At 44.4% G+C, this 23,664-nt stretch overlaps 2 protein-coding genes across 4 annotated transcripts; both read left to right on the forward strand.

Annotated features, from left to right (window-relative positions):
- The first annotated feature begins 213 nt into the window (after positions 1 to 213).
- LOC123075217 (uncharacterized) lies at positions 214 to 23,664 on the forward strand. 3 transcript variants are annotated; one of them, XM_044497878.1, is made up of 12 exons: positions 214 to 361; positions 483 to 893; positions 1,073 to 1,252; positions 1,540 to 1,641; positions 1,722 to 1,757; positions 1,849 to 1,944; positions 2,033 to 2,125; positions 2,246 to 2,362; positions 2,495 to 2,527; positions 2,606 to 2,656; positions 2,769 to 2,847; positions 2,936 to 3,416. In XM_044497878.1, the coding sequence occupies exons 2-12, from the start codon at positions 576 to 578 to the stop codon at positions 2,941 to 2,943; spliced, it is 1,113 nt and encodes a 370-aa protein (XP_044353813.1). In that variant the 5' UTR covers positions 214 to 361; positions 483 to 575; the 3' UTR covers positions 2,944 to 3,416. The 3 variants fall into 3 exon arrangements, with proteins under 3 accessions (XP_044353813.1, XP_044353814.1, XP_044353812.1); XM_044497879.1 differs by lacking the exons at positions 2,769 to 2,847; positions 2,936 to 3,416 and adding exons at positions 23,464 to 23,542; positions 23,642 to 23,664 and having other exon boundaries at positions 234 to 893; XM_044497877.1 differs by having other exon boundaries at positions 234 to 893.
- LOC123075218 (uncharacterized) lies at positions 20,954 to 23,538 on the forward strand. Its single transcript, XM_044497880.1, has 8 exons — positions 20,954 to 21,498; positions 21,686 to 21,865; positions 22,255 to 22,349; positions 22,431 to 22,652; positions 22,733 to 22,825; positions 22,946 to 23,062; positions 23,188 to 23,220; positions 23,302 to 23,538. Exons 4-8 carry the CDS (start codon positions 22,560 to 22,562, stop codon positions 23,359 to 23,361), a joined length of 396 nt encoding a protein of 131 aa, XP_044353815.1. The 5' UTR covers positions 20,954 to 21,498; positions 21,686 to 21,865; positions 22,255 to 22,349; positions 22,431 to 22,559; the 3' UTR covers positions 23,362 to 23,538.

Genomic DNA, 23,664 nt, shown 5'->3' on the forward strand with positions numbered 1-23,664 from the left:
GAAAATACCCGACCCGACCCGACGCTGCACCCGTGCTTAGATTTTAAGCCTAAAGGCCGGGCCTGGCTCGGGCCTGCCTTTTTTCACGATTAAGTGAAGGGGCCAGACCCGCGGCCCGAGGCCCGGCGGGCTATATCACTTGGTATACCCGGCGCCGCGATCCTGATGAGGGGGAGGAGTCAGGAGCACGCCCGTGACCTGCTCCTCAGACAGAGAAGGGGAGGAGGGCACCACCGGCTTGACGTACACAAGCCGCTGGAGCCTCAGATGGGAGGATGCGGATCTGGACCGCCGCCACCGTCAGTAAGCAGAGAAGAGAGAGAAGGATGGGTCATGGGCGAGAGGAGTGATTCTTATTCAGGTTTGGAGAAGGATCGCTCCCCAAACTTTTATCCTAGTCGGATCTCTCCCCAAACTTGTACCCGCCCGGCTGTCCGTCTTCATCTCCACCTCCTCAATCCTCTTTTTATCCCTCTCGCCAGGCGCCTTGGATCCACGAGCGAGCAATCCACGAATTTTCGCTGCTCAGATTACCTTCCCGTCGGAGGCCGCCGCTGGCTGATCGACGCGTCCGGATGGACAAATTAACTCCTCCTGCCAGCCGCGGCAACAGCAGTTCACAAGAAAGCACGTTGACACCAGAGAAGACGGTAAACATCCCAATCCCAGCGACAGAAGAGAAGAAGGTTCTAACTGACCACAAACAAGAACAGGGACTAGAGGAATTACAAAACCTCCTTGATCTGGACCAAGAGGCCATCATGACGAAGTGCAGATTACTCATTGAAAAGTTGAACACTGCTAGTGTACTAGTATTTCCTTCTACGTGTGATGAAAAGCAGCAGCTTGAGGTCTACCAGCGGCTTTCCCGCTACTACATCCAAGCCCTTGAGGTATCTGTTCTTTTTGTGAACGTTACTTTGAGCGTCAAAACATTTAATCTGGAAATGAAACAACTTAGCTTTACAGTTTTCATGATATATTACCTGGTTGGTTTGGCCTGTGTATCTGAGTAGTCTGATTTCTCTGCATTTGTGTTTGTACTCATTTACTTTCTGCTTTTCTACTGCAGTTATCTTCTTTTAGAGAGAAACTGGAGGATGCACAAAGGAACAAGCAGTTGGACGCTCTGTATGTTTATGAAAATATTTTCCTTCAGCGCGTCAAACAGGATCCTGAATGGTATTTCCATCCTGAACAATGCAAGCTTGCTGGTTTGGACGACTACCAGCGGCTAGTGCTTCGTGATGATGTAGGTTAACAATTGACTCCTCCATGGCGATTATTTTAACTTCCATAGACTTGATCAAATTTGTTTCTACAACCACAGTTATTCTGCATTCTGTTTAAACTACTCCTGAGGTTCGGGATGGATTTTATTTTTGTTTGGTTGGACCATGATTATACTCCTTATTTAGGGAACTTGTTAATAACTTATTTTGGGTAGTCATGATTAACTCAGCAAGTGCATAATTTTTCTTTATGTGCTCTAGTACTAGCAGCTTAATGTTCTACAATTAACATTTCCTTTTTGTGCAGCCAATGTACGGAGATTGGGATGAGTACCGCCTGACTTACCATACCTACCAGGGAGATCTAGAATATGTCAAGTTCCGTGAGGAGATATCAGCGAAAATTAAGGTAGGCATGATGCAGTAAAGTGTAAACCATTGTATTGGTTCCGCTAATTTGATCTGATAGCGTTATTTCCCATGCGACAGTGGATTGAAGATGAAGCAGCACTCTTTGGGGATCAGGTACCTCTTAAAGCTTCTTGCATTCTATCTAACTACACTTGTGTTATAATGTCACACATGAGCATGATAACAATTTAATTTTGTTGTGTAGCGGATGAGAAACGAGCTAGTGGCTCTCTTTCAATCATTGAAGATTGCGCTGCAGTTTCGTGATATTCCTGGACGTTCAGTTATGTCTGGCTTCAGAGTAATGCGCTTGCCTCGCCTATTAATTTGGCGGGTGCAATACTGAAATATGTGGTGGTGGTATTTGACATTTCTGTTTTCAATTTCAGGAGCATATAAATAACCTTCGGTTTGACTTCAAAGACAGGAAGGACTTGGTTGGTCTCTATCTTGAGTTATGGAAACGGGTTGCTAAGAATAAGGTTGTATTCTCATGCCTAAATCTTCATCACAACCAAGAAAACTTGTGGTGCTCTTGTTCTCTCTGTGCTAGCTTTGTATGCTTGTTGACTTTGATATTCACTTGCCTTGACATTGCTAAGGTGAATTTCGGTGAGGCTTTGAGGCAATTGTATAAAGAGGACATTTTCCCCTCCCGCAGGGCTTTGATCAAATTTGCGCTGGATAGCTGTCCAGACACAAGTTTGGTAAAATATAACGTAGGTTCTTCTACATCGCATATAATGTTCATTTGGCTTCATCAACTAACTAATTAATTAATCCGCAGATGCTTCCATATTTCCATTTAATCATCTCGTTTCACTAATTTTTCTGTTTGTTTCACTTTGCAGTATGATACCTACGTGGATGGCATTGATGAGAAGGTAAGCTTGGTTTGTGTGGATCCATGCCTGGTTGGAATCTTTTACATCGATGTGACTAACACTGTTGCTTATCTGTAGCTTCCGGAAGACGAAGCTCATCCCTTGATCATGGAGGCCGTTAAGAAAATGGTTTGTTGATCTTGCTAGTTTTGTAGTTAGGAGATGTTTTTTTCAATCTGAATCTGATCCGTCTCCAATTGGCTTTCTTTTGCTGAAGTGGAAGTCTGATTTTTGTTTTTAGTTTAAGAAACGGAAGAACTATTTGGATTACACCAGAAAGAAGTTGGAAATCGCAGCGCGCATTGGGTTGATTCCCACAAGTACGAACAAACTTGACTCATGTCCATGTAATATGATAGAATGCTGTTTCTGAATATATATTTTTTTGTCGTGTAATTTTGCTTGCAGCAGCCTAGAGGTCACTACCCAACGCGGGGACGAAAACCATGGTGAAGCAAACGCGGCAAGAGTAGCCGAGGGAAGCGATGCCATGAGCGAAGAGTGGTTGTTGGTCTCCGGTGCTGATTCCACCCGTGCTCTGTCCCATGAGTTGCAAAGAGTGAGCTGAGGGAAGCTATGCCATGAGCACAGAACGATTGGTCTCCGGTGTTGTTTCTACCCTCTGCCCTTTCCCATGAGCTGCTGGCTCTTTTATGATACCATCGTCCCTATCCTATGTGCTCATTCATCCAGGGCACACTTTATAGCTTAGTTTTTTTAAGCGTAGAACTTATTGGCGATGACAGTAACAGGAGTGAATTGCAAAAAACCATCACATTTGAGGCATCGTTTGCGGAAAACTATCAGGTCACTAATCTTTTGTAAAAATCTCCACGGATTCGGTAAACATTTTGCAAATAGCACTGATCAGGTGATTTGGCTCATTTAATCACTTTCTGACAAGTGGGACCGGATTGTAAGGAGCTGACTTGACATAACATTTACACACAAACCCTTAGTTCTAAAAAGAAAAAGCAACCAACCCCTCCCTCCGTTCGCTGCCTGCAGGACGCCTCCGTGGCCGCTCCGCCCGCTCAGCCGGCGGCATGTTGCCTCACCGGCGAGCCACCGCGCCGCCACCTTTCATCTCCACCACCACGCCGCGCTCGCCGCCTGCTGTAGACCAAGCTGCACATCCCCTTCTTCCCCCGTCTCCTGCTCTCTGCAGCATCCATGCCCCCAGACGCGATGTGCCGACGCTTCTGCAGTGAGCCGGCCGCCATGGTCGTTTCCGTCAACTACCGTCGCGCGCCCGGGCACCGGTACCCCGCCGTGGAACTCATCCTCGAGGAACCCCGCAGCACGATCGTGACCCAGTGCGCGCTGGAGGTGTACCGCTTATCCCGCGCGCAATTGCGCGATCTGCAGCTCGACGACGGCGGCGAACTTGTGAAGCGTCGCCACCGGGAGGCTCACCGGCGCTTGTCCATCCAGCCCTAGCCTCTGGCCGCCGCGGTAGCCTGCTCTGCCCCTGCTCGCCGGCGACGAGGCAATAGAACAGGAAGCTGCACTGCCACCCGTCTCAGCCGGAGCGGCTTGGGTTTGACCGGGAGACGATGCTCCGGCAAGCAGCGCGAGCCAAGATTGCGGCCGACCAGGAGCTTCAACAAGTGCGCATGAGTGTGCACACACGTGCGTGGTTCAAATCAATAGAAAGTACTTAGAAGAGAACATGGGAAGAATTGATATGCTCTGGAGCTCGCCCGCTCGCGGCCAGATGCAGTCACAGCTCATCCTGCACGACTTCCTTGGCGTCTTTCTCGTCGCCGGCATCCCCAGCGTGGCCGACACGCTCGAGGATCCCTACCGCATCCACAGCGCGGCGGACATCCTTGGCCTTGCTGCGCGCCGCATGGACCGCACGCACGCCCGCGTCATCGGGCGGGAGCGGCGGGTAAGGAGAAAGAGGGCCGCGACGCTGTGGCTCGCCGGCGGGGTAGAGGACGCACGGGGTGGTGCCGGAGTGGCGCGGGAGTTGGGCAGCTCGGGGCCTCTCCCGATCCAGACGGGATCGAGGCAGGGGGGAGGAGGGTCTGATTGCTTTTTCTTTTTACAATTCAGGGGTGTGTCTGTCAAAACTTTGTCAAGTCAGCTTCTTACAATCTGGTCCCACTTGTCAGAAAGTGATCAAATGAGCCAAATCACCTGATCAGTGCTATTTGCAAAATGTTTACCGAATCTGCGGTGATTTTTGCAAAAGAGTAGTGACCTGGTGGTTTTTCGCAAACGATGCCCCAAATGTGGTGGTTTCTTGCAATTCACTTTAGTAACAGAGCTATTTAGACTTTTGCATGCGCCACTGAAAGAAAAAAGAAACTAATCTTCTTTGAAGGTAGGACCTAGAAAACTAATCATCTTTGAAGGTAGAACCTAGATGATCGGCTACATGCGCTCACTTCCTAATATACTAACGGGATTGCTCCGCCGGTTGCCAAAATGCGGTTTTGTTCGCGTTTTACTTGGCCTGCGGATATACGAAATGGTCTTAGTAAATCATGAATAAGATCATTTATTCTGACCTCAACAAGGGAAGCACCAGCCTTATTCACTACCAACGAATTTCTAACATATTGACTATTTGTGTGATAAACTTAACTTGTTATTTTCGTGAGAAATAAAATGGACAAGTCGAAGTGGGAAATTATTATTTTTCCTTCAAGAGATCATTAGGAAAGAGTGTTAATTTCTTCAGACCGAAACAAAATACTTTTGCTTGCTCTGAAATCTTTTTTCCATTGGGCATAAACCCAAATTTTCCTTTTGACTCCTTAGATTTTTTGTCACAGCGCCCTCTCTAAATACTTCCTTCATTTTTGTATACAAGGCCACAAACCTATGAGGGTGCTTGGATACGTTTTAGTCCCATGACTAAAAGTAGCGGGACTAAAACTTGCTAGCCTCATCCATGCTTGGATCCAAATATTAAAGAGACTAAAATCAAGTTAATGAGCATTTATTATCCTCCAAACCCTCCAATTCAGAACTCGCCTGTGTTTAAGGAGAGGAGTTAAATGAGGGGAGGGAGGACTAATCCATATTTTAGTAGGGGTACCCCTGACTAAAAAATTTTAGTCTCAAGACTAGTTTTAGCCCCTCTTTAGTCAGGGCTGTTTGGAACTTTAGCCTCTTAAAGAGACTATTTTTAGTCAGACTAAAATAAGTCCCTTGGATCGAAGCACCCTCTATATTACAGGTACCAAGGAAAAAGTTAATGCATGCTTAAGCCAATGTTGAAAGCCAACTTGTCTCCTTGTTCAACGTGTTAATTAATGTGTATTTTTCTTTTCTACCCATAGCAAGCCAATGCTTTCACTCCTTTTTGGTTGATTAATGAGGCGCATTCAAGCCAACCTCCTCACACCTGCATGCATGCAAGGGATAATTAATGTCCTCCTTTGCTAAAATGAGGCAAACACAATTAATCTCGTCTCGATTAGTGTTACTGGCCTTGTTGTTGGAAATATGCCCTAGAGGCAATAATAAATGGTTATTATTATATTTCTTTGTTCATGGTAATTGTCTATTGTTCATGCTATAATTGTATTGTGCGGAAATCGTAATACATGTGTGAATACATAGACCACAACGTGTCCCTAGTAAGCCTCTAGTTGACTAGCTCGTTGATCAACAGATAGTCATGGTTTCCTGACTATGGACATTGGATGTCATTGATAACGGGATCACATCATTAGGAGAATGATGTGATGGACAAGACCCAATCCTAAGCATAGCATAAAAGATCGTGTAGTTTCGTTTGCTAGAGCTTTTCCAATGTCAAGTATCTTTTCCTTAGACCATGAGATCGTGCAACTCCCGGATACCGTAGGAGTGCTTTGGGTGTGCCAAACGTCACAACGTAACTGGGTGACTATAAAGGTGCACTACGGGTATCTCCGAAAGTGTCTGTTGGGTTGGCACGGATCGAGACTGGGATTTGTCACTCCGTGTGACGGAGAGGTATCTCTGGGCCCACTCGGTAATGCATCATCATAATGAGCTCTATGTGACTAAGGTGTTAGTCACGGGATCATGCATTGCGGTACGAGTAAAGAGACTTGCCGGTAACGAGATTGAACAAGGTATTGGGATACCGACGATCGAATCTCGGGCAAGTAACATACCGATTGACAAAGGGAATTGCATACGGGATTGATTGAATCCTCGACATCGTGGTTCATCCGATGAGATCATCGTGGAACATGTGGGAGCCAACATGGGTATCCAGATCCCGCTATTGGTTATTGACCGGAGAGGCGTCTCGGTCATGTCTGCATGTCTCCCGAACCCGTAGGGTCTACACACTTAAGGTTCGGTGACGCTAGGGTTGTAGAGATATGAGTATGCGGAAACCCGAAAGTTGTTCGGAGTCCCTGATGAGATCCCGGACGTCACGAGATGTTCCGGAATGGTCCGGAGGTGAAGAATTATATATAGGAAGTCAAGTTTCGGCCACCGGAAAAGTTTCGGGGGTTACCGGTATTGTACCGGGACCACCTGAAGGGTCCCGCAGGTCCACCGGGTGGGGCCACCTATCCCGGAGGGCCCCGTGGGCTGAAGTGGGAAGGGAACCAGCCCCTAGTGGGCTGGGCGCCCCCCCATGGGCCTCCCCCCTACGCCTAGGGTTGGAAACCCTAGGGTGGGGGGGGCACCCCACTTGCCTTGGGGGGCAAACCACCCCCTTTGGCCGCCGCCCCCCCCCAGATGGATCTTGGCCGGCGGCCCCCCCTCCCAGGGGGCCTATATAAAGGGGGGAGGGAGGGCAGCAACATTACAGCCTTGGGCGCCTCCCTCCTCCCCTGCTACACCTCTCCCTCTCGCAGACGCTCGGCGAAGCCCTGCCGAGATCCCGCTACATCCACCACCACGCCGTCGTGCTGCTGGATCTCCATCAACCTCTCCTCCCCCCCGTTGCTGGATCAAGAAGGAGGAGACGTTGCTGCACCGTACGTGTGTTGAACGTGGAGGTGCCGTCCGTTCGGCGCTCGGTCATCGGTGATTTGAATCACGGCGAGTACGACTCCGTCATCCACGTTCATTGGAACGCTTCCGCTCGCGATCTACAAGGGTATGTAGATGCACTCCTTTCCCCTCGTTGCTAGTATACTCCATAGATGCATCTTGGTGAGCGTAGGAAAATTTTAAAATTATGCTACGATTGCCAACAGTGGCATAATGAGCCCGGCCTATGCGTAGTTACTATGCACGAGTAGAACACAAAGTAGTTGTGGGCATTGATGTTGCCAATTCTTCTTGCCGCTACTAGTCGTATCTTGTTTCGGCGGTATTGTAGGATGAAGCGGTCCGGACCGACCTTACACGTACGCTTACGTGAGACAGGTTCCACCGACTGACGTGCACTAGTTGCATAAGGTGGCTAGCGGGTGTCTGTCTCTCCTACTTTAGTCGGAACGGATTCGATGAAAAGGGTCCTTATGAAGGGTAAATAGAAATTGGCAAATCACGTTGTGGTCATACGTAGGTAAGAAACGTTCTTGCTAGAAACCTACAAGCCACGTAAAAACTTGCAACAACAATTAGAGGACGTCTAACTTGTTTTTGCAGCATGTGCTATGTGATGTGATATGGCCAGAAGATGTGATGAATGATATATGTGATGTATGAGATTGATCATATTCTTGTAATAGGAATCAGGACTTGCATGTCGATGAGTATGACAACCGGCAGGAGCCATAGGAGTTGTCTTTATTATTTTGTATGACCTGCGTGTCATTGAATAACGCCATGTAAATTACTTTACTTTGTTGCTAAACGCGTTAGCCATAGAAGTAGAAGTAATCGTTGGCGTGACGACTTCATGAAGACACAATGATGGAGATCATGGTGTCATGCCGGTGACGAAGATGATCATGGTGCCCCGAAGATGGAGATCAAAGGAGCATGATGATATTGGCCATATCATGTCACTATTTGATTACATGTGATGTTTATCATGTTTTTGCATCTTATTTGCTTAGAACGACGGTAGTAAGTAAGATGATCCCTTATGATAATTTCAAGAAAGTGTTCACCCTAACTGTGCACCGTTGCGAAGGTTCGTTGTTTTGAAGCACCACGTGATGATCGGGTGTGATAGATTCTAACGTTCGAATACAACGGGTGTTGACGAGCCTAGCATGTACAGACATGGCCTCGGAACACACGCAATACACTTAGGTTGACTTGACGAGCCTAGCATGTACAGACATGGCCTCGGAACACAGAGGACCGAAAGGTCGAGCATGAGTCGTATAGAAGATACGATCAACATGGAGATGTTCACCGATCTTGACTAGTCCGTCTCACGTGATGATCGGACACGGCCTAGTTAACTCGGATCATGTTTCACTTAGATGACTAGAGGGATGTCTATCTGAGTGGGAGTTCATTGAGTAATTTGATTAGATGAACTTAATTATCATGAACTTAGTCTAAAATCTTTACACTATGTCTTGTAGATCAAATGGCCAATGTTGTCCTCAATTTCAACGTGTTCCTAGAGAAAACCAAGCTGAAAGATGATGGCAGCAACTATACGGACTGGGTCCGGAACCTGAGGATCATCCTCATAGTAGCCAAGAAAGATTATGTCTTAGAAGCACCGCTAGGTGAAGCACCAATCCCAGAGAACCAAGACGTTATGAACGCTTGGCAATCACGTGCTGATGATTACTCCCTCGTTCAGTGCGGCATGCTTTACAGCTTAGAACCGGGTCTCCAAAAGCGTTTTGAGAAACATGGAGCATATGAGATGTTCGAGGAGCTGAAAATGGTTTTCCAAGCTCATGCCCGGGTCGAGAGATATGATGTCTCCGACAAGTTCTTCAGCTGTAAAATGGAGGAGAATAGTTCTGTTAGTGAGCACATACTCAGAATGTCTGGGTTGCACAACCGCTTGACTCAGCTGGGAGTTAATCTCCCGGATGACGCGGTCATTGACAGAATCCTCCAGTCGCTTCCACCAAGCTACAAGAGCTTTGTGATGAACTTCAATATGCAGGGGATGGAAAAGACCATTCCTGAGGTATATTCAATGCTGAAATCAGCAGAGGTGGAGATCAGAAAAGAACATCAAGTGTTGATGGTGAATAAAACCACTAACTTCAAGAAGGGAAAGGGTAAGAAGAACTTCAAGAAGGACGGCAAGGGAGTTGCCGCCCCGGTAAGCCAGTTACCGGGAAGAAGTCGAAGAATGGACCCAAGCCTGAAACTGAGTGCTTTTATTGCAAGGGAAGTGGTCACTGGAAGCGGAACTGCCCCAAATACTTAGCGGACAAGAAGGCCGGCAACACCAAAGGTATATGTGATATACATGTAATTGATGTGTACCTTACCAATACTCGTAGTAGCTCCTGGGTATTTGATACCGGTGCGGTTGCTCATATTTGTAACTCAAAACAGGAACTACGGAATAAACGGAGACTGGCGAAGGACGAGGTGACGATGCGCGTCGGGAATGGTTCCAAGGTCTATGTGATCGCCGTCGGCACGCTACCTCTGCATCTACCTACGGGATTAGTTTTAAACCTCAATAATTGTTATTTAGTGCCAGCTTTGAGCATGAACATTGTATCTGGATCTCGTTTAATTCGAGATGGCTACTCATTTAAATCCGAGAATAATGGTTGTTCTATTTATTTGAGAGATATGTTTTATGGTCATGCCCCGCTGGTCAATGGTTTATTCTTGATGAATCTCGAACGTGATGTTACACATGTTCATAGTGTGAATACCAAAAGATGTAAAGTTGATAACGATAGTCCCACATACTTGTGGCACTGCCGCCTTGGTCACATTGGTGTCAAGCGCATGAAGAAGCTCCATACAGATGGACTTTTGGAGTCTCTTGATTACGAATCATTTGACACATGCGAACCATGCCTCATGGGTAAGATGACCAAGACTCCGTTCTCCGGAACAATGGAGCGAGCAACCAACTTATTGGAAATCATACATACCGATGTGTGCGGTCCAATGAGTGTTGAGGCTCGCGGAGGATATCGTTATGTTCTCACTCTCACTGATGACTTAAGTAGATATGGGTATGTCTACCTAATGAAACACAAGTCTGAAACCTTTGAAAAGTTCAAGGAATTTCAGAGTGAAGTTGAGAATCAACGTGACAGGAAAATAAAATTCTTACGATCAGATCGTGGTGGAGAATATTGAAGTCACGAATTTGGTACACACTTAAGGAAATGTGGAATAATTTCACAACTCACGCCGCCTGGAACACCTCAGAGAAATGGTGTGTCCGAACATCGTAATCGCACTCTATTGGATATGGTGCGATCTATGATGTCTCTTACCGATTTACCGCTCTCATTTTGGGGCTATGCTTTAGAGACTGCCGCATTCACTTTAAATAGGGCTCCGTCAAAATCCGTTGAGACGACACCGTATGAATTATGGTTTGGGAAGAAACCTAAGTTGTCGTTTCTAAAAGTTTGGGGATGCGATGCTTATGTCAAGAAACTTCAACCTGAAAAGCTCGAACCCAAGTCGGAGAAATGCGTCTTCATAGGATACCCTAAGGAAACTATTGGGTATACCTTCTACCTCAGATCCGAAGGCAAGATCTTCGTTGCCAAGAACGGGTCCTTTCTGGAGAAGGAGTTTCTCTCGAAAGAATTGAGTGGGAGGAAAGTGGAACTTGATGAGGTGATAGTCACCCCTTCCGAACCGGAAAGTAGCGGAGCGCGGGAAGATGTTCCTGTGGTGCCTACACCGACTGGGGAGGAAGTTAATGATGATGATCATGAAGCTTCGGATCAAGTTACTACTGAACTTCGTAGGTCCACAAGGACACGTTCCGCACCAGAGTGGTACGGCAACCCTGTCCTAGAAATCATGTTGTTAGACAACGGTGAACCTTCGAACTATGAAGAAGCAATGGCGGGCCCGGATTCCGACAAATGGCTAGAAGCCATGAAATCCGAGATAGGATCCATGTATGAAAACGAAGTATGGACTTTGACTGACTTGCCCGATGATCGGCGAGCCATAGAAAACAAATGGATCTTTAAGAAGAAGACAGACGCGGATGGTAATGTGACCATCTATAAGGCTCGACTTGTCGCTAAGGGTTATCGACAAGTTCAAGGGGTTAACTACGATGAGACTTTCTCACCCGTAGCGAAGCTGAAGTCCGTCCGAATCATGTTAGCAATTGCCGCATACTATGATTATGAGATATGGCAGATGGACGTCAAAATGGCATTCCTTAACGGCTTCCTTAAGGAAGAGTTGTATATGATGCAGCCGGAAGGTTTTGTCGATCCTAAGAATGCTAACAAAGTATGCAAGCTCCAGCGCTCAATCTATGGGCTGGTGCAAGCATCTCGGATTTACACAGACTTATGGAGAAGCATGTGTTTACAAGAAAGTGAGTGGGAGCTCGGTAGCATTTCTCATATTATATGTGGATGACATACTATTGATGGGAAATGATATAGAATTCTTGGAAAGTATAAAGGCCTATTTGAATAAGTGTTTTTCAATGAAGGACCTTGGAGAAGCTGCTTATATATTAGGCATCAAGATCTATAGAGATAGATCAAGACGCCTCATTGGTCTTTTACAGAGTACATACCTTGACAAGATATTGAAGAAGTTCAATATGGATCAGTCCAAGAAGGGGTTCTTGCCTGTATTGCAAGGTGTGCAGTTGAGCATGGCTCAATGCCCGACCACAGCAGAAGATAGAGAAAAGATGAGTGTCATCCCCTATGCCTCGGGCATAGGGTCTATTATGTATGCCATGCTGTGTACCAGACCTGATGTAAACCTTGCCGTGAGTTTGGTAGGAAGGTACCAAAGTAATCCCGGCATGGAACACTGGACAGCGGTCAAGAATATCCTGAAGTACCTGAAGAGGACTAAGGATATGTTTCTCGTTTATGGAGGTGACGAAGAGCTCGTCATAAAGGGTTACGTCGACGCTAGCTTCGACATAGATCTGGATGACTCGAAGTCACAAACTGGATACGTGTATATTTTGAATGGAGGAGCAGTAAGCTGGTGCAGTTGCAAGCAAAGCGTCGTGGCGGGATCTACATGTGAAGCGGAGTACATGGCAGCCTCGGAGGCAGCGCAGGAAGTAGTCTGGATGAAGGAGTTCATTACCGACCTAGGGGTGATTCCCAATGCGTCGGGCCCGATGACTCTCTTCTGTGACAACACTGGAGCTATTGCCCTTGCGAAGGAGCCCAGGTTTCACAGGAAGACCAGGCATATCAAGCGTCGCTTCAACTCCATTCGTGAAAGTGTTCAAAATGGAGACATAGATATTTGTAAAGTACATACGGACCTGAATGTAGCAGATCCGTTGACTAAACCTCTCCCTAGAGCAAAACATGATCAACACCAGGACGCAATGGGTGTTCGATTCATCACAATGTAACTAGATTATTGACTCTAGTGCAAGTGGGAGACTGTTGGAAATATGCCCTAGAGGCAATAATAAATGGTTATTATTATATTTCTTTGTTCATGGTAATTGTCTATTGTTCATGCTATAATTGTATTGTGCGGAAATCGTAATACATGTGTGAATACATAGACCACAACGTGTCCCTAGTAAGCCTCTAGTTGACTAGCTCGTTGATCAACAGATAGTCATGGTTTCCTGACTATGGACATTGGATGTCATTGATAACGGGATCACATCATTAGGAGAATGATGTGATGGACAAGACCCAATCCTAAGCATAGCATAAAAGATCGTGTAGTTTCGTTTGCTAGAGCTTTTCCAATGTCAAGTATCTTTTCCTTGGACCATGAGATCGTGCAACTCCCGGATACCGTAGGAGTGCTTTGGGTGTGCCAAACGTCACAACGTAACTGGGTGACTATAAAGGTGCATTACGGGTATCTCCGAAAGTGTCTGTTGGGTTGGCACGGATCGAGACTGGGATTTGTCACTCCGTGTGACGGAGAGGTATCTCTGGGCCCACTCGGTAATGCATCATCATAATGAGCTCTATGTGACTAAGGTGTTAGTCACGGGATCATGCATTGCGGTACGAGTAAAGAGACTTGCCGGTAACGAGATTGAACAAGGTATTGGGATACCGACGATCGAATCTCGGGCAAGTAACATACCGATTGACAAAGGGAATTGCATACGGGATTGATTGAATCCTCGACATCGTGGTTCATCCGATGAGATCATCATGGAACATGTGGGAGCCAACATGGGTATCCAGATCCCGCTGTTGGTTATTGACCGGAGAGGCGTCTCGGTCATGTCTGCATGTCTCCCGAACCCGTAGGGTCTACACACTTAAGGTTCGGTGACGCTAGGGTTGTAGAGATATGAGTATGCGGAAACCCGAAAGTTGTTCGGAGTCCCGGATGAGATCCCGGACGTCACGAGAGGTTTCGGAATGGTCCGGAGGTGAAGAATTATATATAGGAAGTCAAGTTTCGGCAACCGGGAAAGTTTCGGGGGTTACCGGTATTGTACCGGGACCATCGGAAGGGTCCCGGGGGTCCACCGGGTGGGGCCACCTATCCCGGAGGGCCCCGTGGGCTGAAGTGGGAAGGGAACCAGCCCCTAGTGGGTTGGGCGCCCCCCCCCCCAGGGCCTCCCCCCTGCGCCTAGGGTTGGAAACCCTAGGGTGGGGGGGCGCCCCACTTGCCTTGGGGGGCAAGCCACCCCCTTTGGCCGCCGCCCCCCCTCCAGATGGATCTTGGCCGGCGGCCCCCCCTCCCAGGGGGCCTATATAAAGGGGGGAAGGGAGGGCAGCAACATTACAGCCTTGGGCGCCTCCCTCCTCCCCTGCTACACCTCTCCCTCTCGCAGACGCTCGGCGAAGCCCTGCCGAGATCCCGCTACATCCACCACCACGCCGTCGTGCTGCTGGATCTCCATCAACCTCTCCTCCCCCCCTTGCTGGATCAAGAAGGAGGAGACGTTGCTGCACCGTACGTGTGTTGAACGCGGAGGTGCCGTCCGTTCGGCACTCGGTCATCGGTGATTTGAATCACGGCGAGTACGACTCCGTCATCCACGTTCATTGGAATGCTTCCGCTCGCGATCTACAAGGGTATGTAGATGCACTCCTTTCCCCTCGTTGCTAGTATACTCCATAGATGCATCTTGGTGAGCGTAGAAATTTTTTAAAATTATGCTACGATTCCCAACACTTGTATAGTTGTAAATTGTAATTTTGGTAGTGGCCTTGTATATAAAAATAGAGGGAGTATGAAGAGACGAAAGTGAGGTAGCAACACATGGAACCGATAGCTTATGGCATTACAGACAGTACATATTTTGATCCTGAACACTAAACGATTATAATGTATGTTATAGTTAAGATGTGCAAAAAAGATGTGTACTATGATCAAGTAAATTAAGAATAACATATTTACGGTATCTTGGTACTCAATTCCAGTTTATCCAGTGCACAGGAAAAGTGGAAATCCTAGTAACTAAAGTCATCCAAATTTATGATAAGCTTCAAATGCAGCACAACTAAGTCATTTTTCATAATTGAGCTTCAAAATTGGATGAACATGACAGAACACCCACAAGGCGAGAGATATCACAAAGAAAAATAATTCCATCACGTAAAAAGTCTATCCGGACAATATACGCACACGCCATCCAATAGGACAAGATCACTTCGTTGTTTATAAGAGGAATAGGTAGCAGTATTATACATCAAGCTAACTTTAGTACAAACATTAAATATGTAGCGGTATTATACATCAGCTATAAATTATTTGAATAAAGAAAACATAAATTTTAAAAGTATTCACCAAACCACGAATTGAAAGAAATCAAAATTCCGGAAAAGATTTGTACCAATTGAATTCACAAAAAATGGAAAAACTTTGTGAATTTGAAAATAATTCATTGAAAGTGAAAAAAATTCATCAAATTTAAAAAAAAGTTCATTGAATTTTAGAAATGTTCATCGAATTTGAAAAGGTTCAAAAATTTCGAAAAAAAAGTTCACCAATTTCGAAATAAAGTTCACCAAATTTGAAAAAAGTTCAAGAATTTGAATAAAGTTCATCGACTTTCAAAAAAAGTTCACCAATTTGAAAAGAAGTTCATCCACTTTGAAAAAAAGTTCACCAAGTTGAAAAAGTTCATCAAATTTGAAAAAAAAAGCTCATAGATTTTGAAAGTAGTTCATCAAATTTGAAACAAAAATCAACAATTTTGAGACAAAGTACATCAAATTTGAAACAAAAGATCAATGATTTTGAGAAAAACTCATTGATTTGAAAAAAGTTCATCGAATATGAAAAAGGTTCATCAAATTTGAAAAACAAATCATCAAATTTTAGAAAAAAGTTCATCGATTTGGAAAAATTACATCAAATTTTCAAAAACATCTATTTTAAAAAAAAGTTCATCGAATTTTAAAAAAGTTTGTCAAAATTGAAAAGTGTTCATGGATTTAAAAATAATAATCAACAAATTTGAAAAAGTTCATCGATTTTTTTAAAAAGGGTTCATTGAATGGAATGAAAAAACATTCACTTTTGAGAAGGAAAAAGTAAAAAAGAAAAGAAGAAATAAGAAAATTAGGAAGAAGATATAATCATGTCGGGCATGATACCGCGGTGGTTATTGCTGCGTAGTTCGGTTCTGAGGTCACCAGTTCGATTCCCTGCACGGGCGAGAGCAACTAGTTAACGAGCGCTCCTTCGGGAGCCTCGCAAACGATCAACGCCACTTGGCGCGCTCTCAGCCATTCGCCATGTGTTGCGCTCTGGACGCTCCCTCCCGATTTTGTTTTTTTTTCGCACGCGTTTTCGGCTTTTTAAACGGTTTTTTCCGGGGTTTTTTTTACGTTTTGGTTTTCTCCCGGTCTTCCTTAGCTTTTCGACCCAAAAAATTTTGGGAAAAAAATTTTGCATGAAAAAACGCGTTTTCTTTTTTTTCTGCATAAAAACGCGAAAAGTCACGGTTTTCTTCTACGAGAGTCACGGCCGTGCCTTTCGGAAACGAAAAAAACTCATTTTCTATTTTTTTTCTTTCGCCAGAGTCACGGTTTTACTTTCGTGAGAGGCACGGTTGTGCTTTCGCGAGAGTCACGGCCGTGCCTCTCGGAAAGGGAAAAACAAAACGCGTTTTCTGTTTTTTTTTCTTTCGCGAGAGTCACGGTTTTGCTTCCGCGAGAGGCACGGTTGTGCTTTCATGAGAGTCATGACCGTGCCTCTCGGAAAGGGAAAAAAATACGTGTTTTCTATTTTTTTCGCGAGAGTCACGGTTTTGCTTTTGCCAGAGACACGTTACGTTTGTGCTTTCGCAAGAGTCACGGGCGTGCCTCTTCGGAAAGGAAAAAAAAACCTGTTTTCTGTTTTTTCCCTTCCACGAGAGTCACGGTTTTGCTTCTGCGAGAGGCACGGTTGTGATTTCGCGAGAGGCATGGGCGTGCCTCTTTCGGAAAGGGAAAAAAACCATGTTCCCGGTTTGATTTTTCCGTCCGGTTTTTTTCGTGAAAAAAAAGTTCGTTAAAACCTATTAACATGGGATCTAGTTTTGAAGATCTCGACGCGAGGAATCCAATGGTGAAAACGGTTTGAGATTTGGACGCACGGTTTAAGTGATAAAACATTTCGAATAAACGGATCTACGAAAAAAGGGAAATCTCCCAGGTTGCGACAAGTGGCGCGCTGCATGTGCGTCACTTGTCGTGACCTGGGAAAGTGGAGTGTTCTTTACATCGAATACTCTTTAATTAGTGATTTCGTGTACGGGCGCTGTTTTTTGCGCGTCTAAAAAAACAGGTAACGGAGGCGAGATGGGCCAGGCTGGCCCGCGAGTAGCTGCTGCAGGCGCTGGTTAGCAAAAATAGTAGAAACCGGCACCTGCAGCGCCAAATAGGAAATGCCGCAGGCGGTCGCTGGAAAATCCCCAACTCGAGTGGTTCAAATACGCTTGGGCAACTAAATGTGCGCCCCTATTGATATGATGGAACCTCAAATATGCGTGGGCAAATAAATGGATTAAAGAAACTAGTGTTAGATGTTAATCCTCATGCATTCTACTCCCTCCGTTCCTAAATATTTGTCTTTCTAGATATTTCAAATGGCTACCACATACGGATGTATGTAGAAATATTTTAGAGTGTAGATTCACTCATTTTGCTTCGTATGTAGTCACTTGTTGAAATAGTTAGAAAGACAAATATTTAGGAACGGAAGGAGTATGTTCATTGTTTTGCCCATCAACTTCAATTAGTTGTGTGGCTTTTGTGAAGGGTGTTCTTGCCGTTAGTGATTTATTTGGATATGCAAATATGATTGTAACCATGGTTAGCACGTTCTACTACTCAATCAATATTGGAAAAATCATACAATTTATTTGCTGACTTGTTTACAATGCTTTGACTTGTCACAAGCATTGCAACAAAAGGATTAGAACATAGTAAGTGCAATGAACATGGTTGTGTCTGTGAAAAGTTTATTGCAGCAGTTGAGGGATGAAGGATGGGAGCCACTTTTGGAGGCCGTCACTTCCTTTTGTATTAAAAGAGAGACCTGGTATGAATGAGAATATTCCAGCAAAGGGTTACCCAAGGAGTTCCCGCAAAATGGTTAGTTGCTTCCATCACTACAAGATTAAAAATTTCAATGAGGTGCTTGATAGGAACATAGCTGAGATGAACAATCAATTTAGTGAAACTTCTACAAGGTTATTGATATGCATCGCAAGTCTAGATCCTAGAGACTCATTTAGCATATTTAATCATGAGAATCTACTTGAGCTTGCATCCATTTACTCAGTTGACTTTGATCCAGAAGAACAATATCATCTGGATAGCCGGCTCAAGATATACATTGATATGTTGAAAATGTCTCCTACTTTTTGTGGTGTGACAGTCTCGCTAATCTTGCTCTCGAGTTGGTTGAAACTAAGGAACATTTACATTTCCTTTGGTTTACCGACTCATCAAACTTGCTTTGACATTGCCGGTAGCGACGACATCGGTTGAAAGAGTTTTCTCAGTCATGAATATCCTAAAAACAGATTTGAGAAATAAAATAGCTGATGATTGGTTGAATGATATGGTGATATGCTATGTTGAGCGAGATATATTTGCTGGAATTGATGACAAGAAGATTGTAGTACATTTTCATTTCTTGCGAGAACGTAGAGGCCATCTACCAGAACCTCTTTGTATCATTACAACTTAGGTAAATACTTTTCTTACCTACTGTTTCAAACTATTAGCTTGTGCAATATAGATATATTGATATGCAGTTTGTGCACTGGTTGTCAGGACTGTTGGTTGTAGGTGCCAATCAGACTCAGATATTTTGGGCCAGAGAATGAATGATTCAAGCAGCTAGAGTCCATGTTAGTAGTCCTCGTCCACCAAGTTGTATTTTGTGTTTTTTGATGATTACATCATGTGTTGAGAATCCAGAATTACTTTGGATCATTAGCTGGTTTTTAGAGTACATGTTGCGCAAAATCCTTCTCTGAGCCCGGGCTAATCTGCACCCGTGTTGAATAAAAAAAATGAAAACAAAAAATACTAAAATAAATAAAAAATTCCAATTTTTTCTCATGTTAGAAAATTTGATGCGTGAGGTCCGCCCCAATTTTCAAGTCATTTGGACAAATGAGCAACTCTTGGTAAAAAAGACAAATTCAAGGTCTGTAAAACAGTTTACTGTGCATGTACTGTTTTTGACCTGATTTGTCCTTTTTGCTGAGAGCGCCTCAGATGTCCAAATAAGCTAAAATTTGGTGCGCACCTCACGCAACAAATTGTTTACTATGAGAAAAAAATTGAATTTTTTTATTTTTTCTAGTATTTTTTATGATTTTTTTCTGGCCAGCAGATGAGCTTGGGCACCGAATCGCTTCATTCACATGTTGCTTCATATTTTGTAAGTTGTGTTGATTTTCAGAGTGCACATGCGTTCATATTTCTGAAGTAAATTTTTCACCCCTGATAACTTGTATTCTTGGATCCACCACTGCCCCGAGAACCCAGTGTGAAGGTGCTTGGAATGCAATAATGGTCGATGCCACTGGTAATAGAGAACACCTATGAAATAAATGTCCCCACTAAGAACGCGGGGTCTTAGTTCATCATGTCATGAGACATCGAGCTCGAGCACCTCACCCAAGGATCCAAAATTATGCTTGGGAGTATCGATTGCGGCGCTGCTATACACACGACAACCCAGCAGCCGACTCATGGACGATCCCATGTGGCAGCTCCAACCGCGTCCGTGCATGCAGGAGGCGATTGGTTTTTTTTTTTAGCTGATGCGTTGAGAACGCATCGTTCGCAGATCGTTCATGCTGTATCGTGTGTGAAGCAATTCCGTATCGATTGCGCCATCAAAACACGCAGTTGGGACTGTGCCACATGGTGAGTAGCCCTATCATGAGAACAACTAAGTGATCTACACAAAACCGAGCAACCACACCCACCCAAAAAGACCATATTGGTCTCAGGACAACCATGTTCACAAGAAACAATGTCAAAGCCCCATAGGGAATGTACGATCTATCTGCTCGCAAAATAGGACACAGTCACTAAGACTTTTTCGAAAAGGAAGATTACCCCCGGCTTCTGTATCAAGTGATGCACAACCATTTTATTAAACATGGTAGTAACAGAGTACGTAGTTCAGCACATGTCGCAAACAAACTTAAAAGAAAAGGAATAAAAGGTCACAACCGATGAAAAATAGGATAAGATGACTAAACACCTATCCTATTATTGGACTGTCATCAAAACTGGTTGTATATAGTTTGTGCTACGGTCTCTCAATTAATGGTTGCACCCATATGGCATATGCTCACTGACCTCCGCACGACTAAGTAACGACCATGTACGGATCCATCCAGACGCCCGGAAGATGACCTGCAAAATTTTTGTAATATTGTTTCGCTTAAATATGAAGTCATCCCACAGTTCCAAATGACCCAAAGTAATGCACACACTCTAACTCGAATATGTGTTGTTGTCTTTGGCTCTTCCCCGTGTAACCATGCCCCGAATAAACTGAAGATGCTAGTAAAGGACATATGTATTGTACATCATAATAACTTGGCTAGTGGGCATTTTTAGAAAAAATATGTTAGATTGATTCGTCCTGATCACAAAACAACACCGTTTATTATCCTCCCATTTACGCTTTTCCAATCATTTCTTGTGCACAAACCACATACAGACTTTTCTTTTAATGGCATCTTAATTTTTCAAAATATGAAGTGATTTTGGTATTGGACCCGTGTTTATGTTTATTAAATCTACATACAAAGATTGAAAATACTCGTGTTTACTGATTTTACTGGGATTGGAGCCGTGTTTATTAAATCTACATATTAAAGAGGTGTGATTCAGATTTGGACAAGGATAGAACGCCGCCGGATCGCTCGCCAAACTTTTATGGAAGCCCAGCTTCTATCCTAGTCCTGATACTCGGATCGCTCCCTAACCCCTTGTACTCGCCGGCAGCTGTCCGTCTTCATCTCCACCTCGTCAATTCTCTTTCTTTTTATCCCTCTCCCCAGGCGCCTTGGATCCGCGAGCGAGCAATCCGCGAATTTTCGTTGGGTAGATAGACTAGGGTTCCTGCTCAGATTACCTTCCCGTTGGCGGCCGCCGCCGGCTGATCGACGCATCCGGATGGACAAATTAATTCCTCCTGCCAGCCGCGGCAACAGCAGTTCAGAAGAAAGCACATGGACACAAGAGAACACGTTTAGTTCAGAAGAAAGCACATGGACACAAGAGAACACGTTTAACATCCCAATCCCAGCTACAGAAGAGAAGGTTCCAACTGACCACGAACAAGAACAGGGACCAGAGGAATTACAAAACCTCTTTGATCTGGACGAAGAGTCCATCATGACGAAGAGTGGATTTCTCATTGACAAGCTGAACACTGCTAATTTACCAGTATTCCTTTCTACGTATGATGAAAGGCAGCAGGTTGAGGTCTACCAGCGGCTCTCCCGGTACTACATCGAAGCCCATAAGGTACCTGTTTTTTTTTGGAATGGAACCGTGAGCTTCAGGACATTTAATCTGGAAGTGAAACAACATTAGCTTTACAGTTTTCATTATAATATTACCTTGTTGGTTGGTTTGGCCTCTGTATTTTAGCAGTCTGATGTCTCTGCTTTTGTGTTTGTATATTCATTTCCTTTCTGCTTTTCTACTACAGTTATCCTCTGCTGGAGAGGACCTTGAGAATGCACAAAGGAACAAGGAGTTGTACCCTCTGCATGTTTAGGAAAAGATTTTCCTTCAGCGCGTCAAAGAGGATCCTGAATGGTACTTCCATCCTGAACAATGCAAGCTTGCTGGCATGGATGACTACCAGCGGCTAGTGCTTCGTGATGATGTAGGTCAACAATTGACTCCTCCATGGCGATTATTTTAACTTCCATAGACTTGATCAAATTTGTTTCTACAACCACAGTTAGTCTGCTTTCTGTTTAAACTACTCCCGAGGTTCAGGATGGATTTTATTTTTGTTTGGTTGGGTTTTATCAAACTCAATGTTCTCATGTTGGCAAGGTGTCCTAAGGCGAGCACTCACCGCCAGGGCGCCTTGCCACCTAGTTTCCAAAGTGGGATGCCTTAAAACAATGATTATACTTCTTATTAATTAATGGAACTTGTTAATAACTATTTTGGTAGTCATGATTAACTCAGCAAGTGCATAATGTTTCTTTATGTGCTCCGGTACTAGCAGCTTAATCTTCTACAATTGACATTTCCTTTGTGCAGCTAATGTATGGAGATTGGCATGCCTGACTTACCATACCTACCAGGCAGATCTAGAATATGTCAAGTTCTGTGCAGAGATATCAGAGAAAATTAAGGTAGGCATGACCCAATAAAGTGTTAAACTATTGTACTGGTTCTGCTAATTTGATCTGATAGTGTCATTTCCCGTGCGACAGTGGACTGAAGATGAAGCAGCACTCTCGGGGGATCAGTTACCTCTTAAAGCTTCTTGCATTCTATCTAACTACACTTGTCTTGTAGTGTCACACAAGCGCATGTTAACAATTTAATTTTGTTTGTAGCGGATGAGAAACGAGGTAGTGGCTTTTTATCAATCATTGAAGATTGCACTGCAGTTCCGTCATATTTCTGGACGTTCAGTTATCTCTGGCTTCGAAGTAATGCACTTCCCTCGCCTATTCATTTGGTTGGTGAAATATGTAGTGGTGGTATTTGACATTTCTGTTTAAAATCTCAGGAGCAAGTGGAAAGCCTTCGGTTTGATTTTAACCCCCACAAGGACTTGGTCGGTGTCTATCTTGAGTTATGGAAACGGGATGCTAAGAAAAAGGTTATATTCTCATGCCTCAATCCTCGTCACATCCAAGAAAAATTGTGGTGCTCTTTTTCTCTTCGTGCCAGCGTTTTATGCTCGTCGACATTGATATTCACTTGCCTTGACATTGGTCAGGTGAATTTGGGTGAGGCTTTGAGGCAATTGTATGAAGATGACGTTTTCCCCTCCCGCAAGGCTTTGATCAAATATGCTCTGGATAGCTGTCCAGACACCAGTTTGATAAAACATAATGTAGGTTCATCTATGTCATAGATAATGTTCAGTTGGCTTCATCAGCTAATTAATTAACTAATTCGCATATGCTTCCATATTTCCATTTTTGTTTCACTAATTGTTCTGTTTGTTTATTTTTGCAGTACGATACCTATGTGGATGGCATTGATGAGAAGGTAGTAAGCTTGGTTTGTGTGGATCCATGCCTGGTTGGAATCTTTTACATTGATGTGACTAACACTGTTGCTTGTCTGTAGCTTCCGGAAGACGAAGCTCATCCCTTGATCATGGAGGCCGTTAAGAAAATGGCTAGTTGATCTTGCTAGTTTTGTAGTTAGGAGATGTTTTTTTAATCTGAATTTGATCCGTCTCCAATTGGCTTTCTCTTGCTGAAGTGGAAGTCTGATTTTTTATTTTAGTTTAAGAAACGGAAGAACTATTTGGATTACACCAGAAAGAAGTTGGAAATCGCAGCGCGCATTGGGTTGATTCCCACAAGTACGAACAAACTAGACTCTCTATTTACATGCATGTCCATGTAATCTGATAAGAATGCTGTTTCCGAATTATTATTTTGTTGTGTAATTTTGCTGGCAGCAGCCTAGAGGTCACTGCACAAC

Source organism: Triticum aestivum, chromosome 3D (genome assembly GCF_018294505.1).
Source record: "Triticum aestivum cultivar Chinese Spring chromosome 3D, IWGSC CS RefSeq v2.1, whole genome shotgun sequence".
NCBI classification, from domain to species: Eukaryota; Viridiplantae; Streptophyta; class Magnoliopsida; order Poales; family Poaceae; genus Triticum; species Triticum aestivum.

Coding starts and splice junctions, on each gene's coding strand:
- LOC123075217 (XM_044497878.1), top strand. CDS start 576: ATGGACAAATTAACTCCTCCTGCCAGCCGCGGCAACAGCAGTTCACAA. Junction 1,253..1,539: donor GGCTAGTGCTTCGTGATGAT/GTAGGTTAACAA, acceptor CTTTTTGTGCAG/CCAATGTACGGAGATTGGGA. Junction 1,758..1,848: donor CAGCACTCTTTGGGGATCAG/GTACCTCTTAAA, acceptor TTTGTTGTGTAG/CGGATGAGAAACGAGCTAGT.
- LOC123075218 (XM_044497880.1), top strand. CDS start 22,560: ATGAGAAACGAGGTAGTGGCTTTTTATCAATCATTGAAGATTGCACTG. Junction 22,653..22,732: donor CAGTTATCTCTGGCTTCGAA/GTAATGCACTTC, acceptor TTAAAATCTCAG/GAGCAAGTGGAAAGCCTTCG. Junction 23,063..23,187: donor CCAGTTTGATAAAACATAAT/GTAGGTTCATCT, acceptor TTATTTTTGCAG/TACGATACCTATGTGGATGG.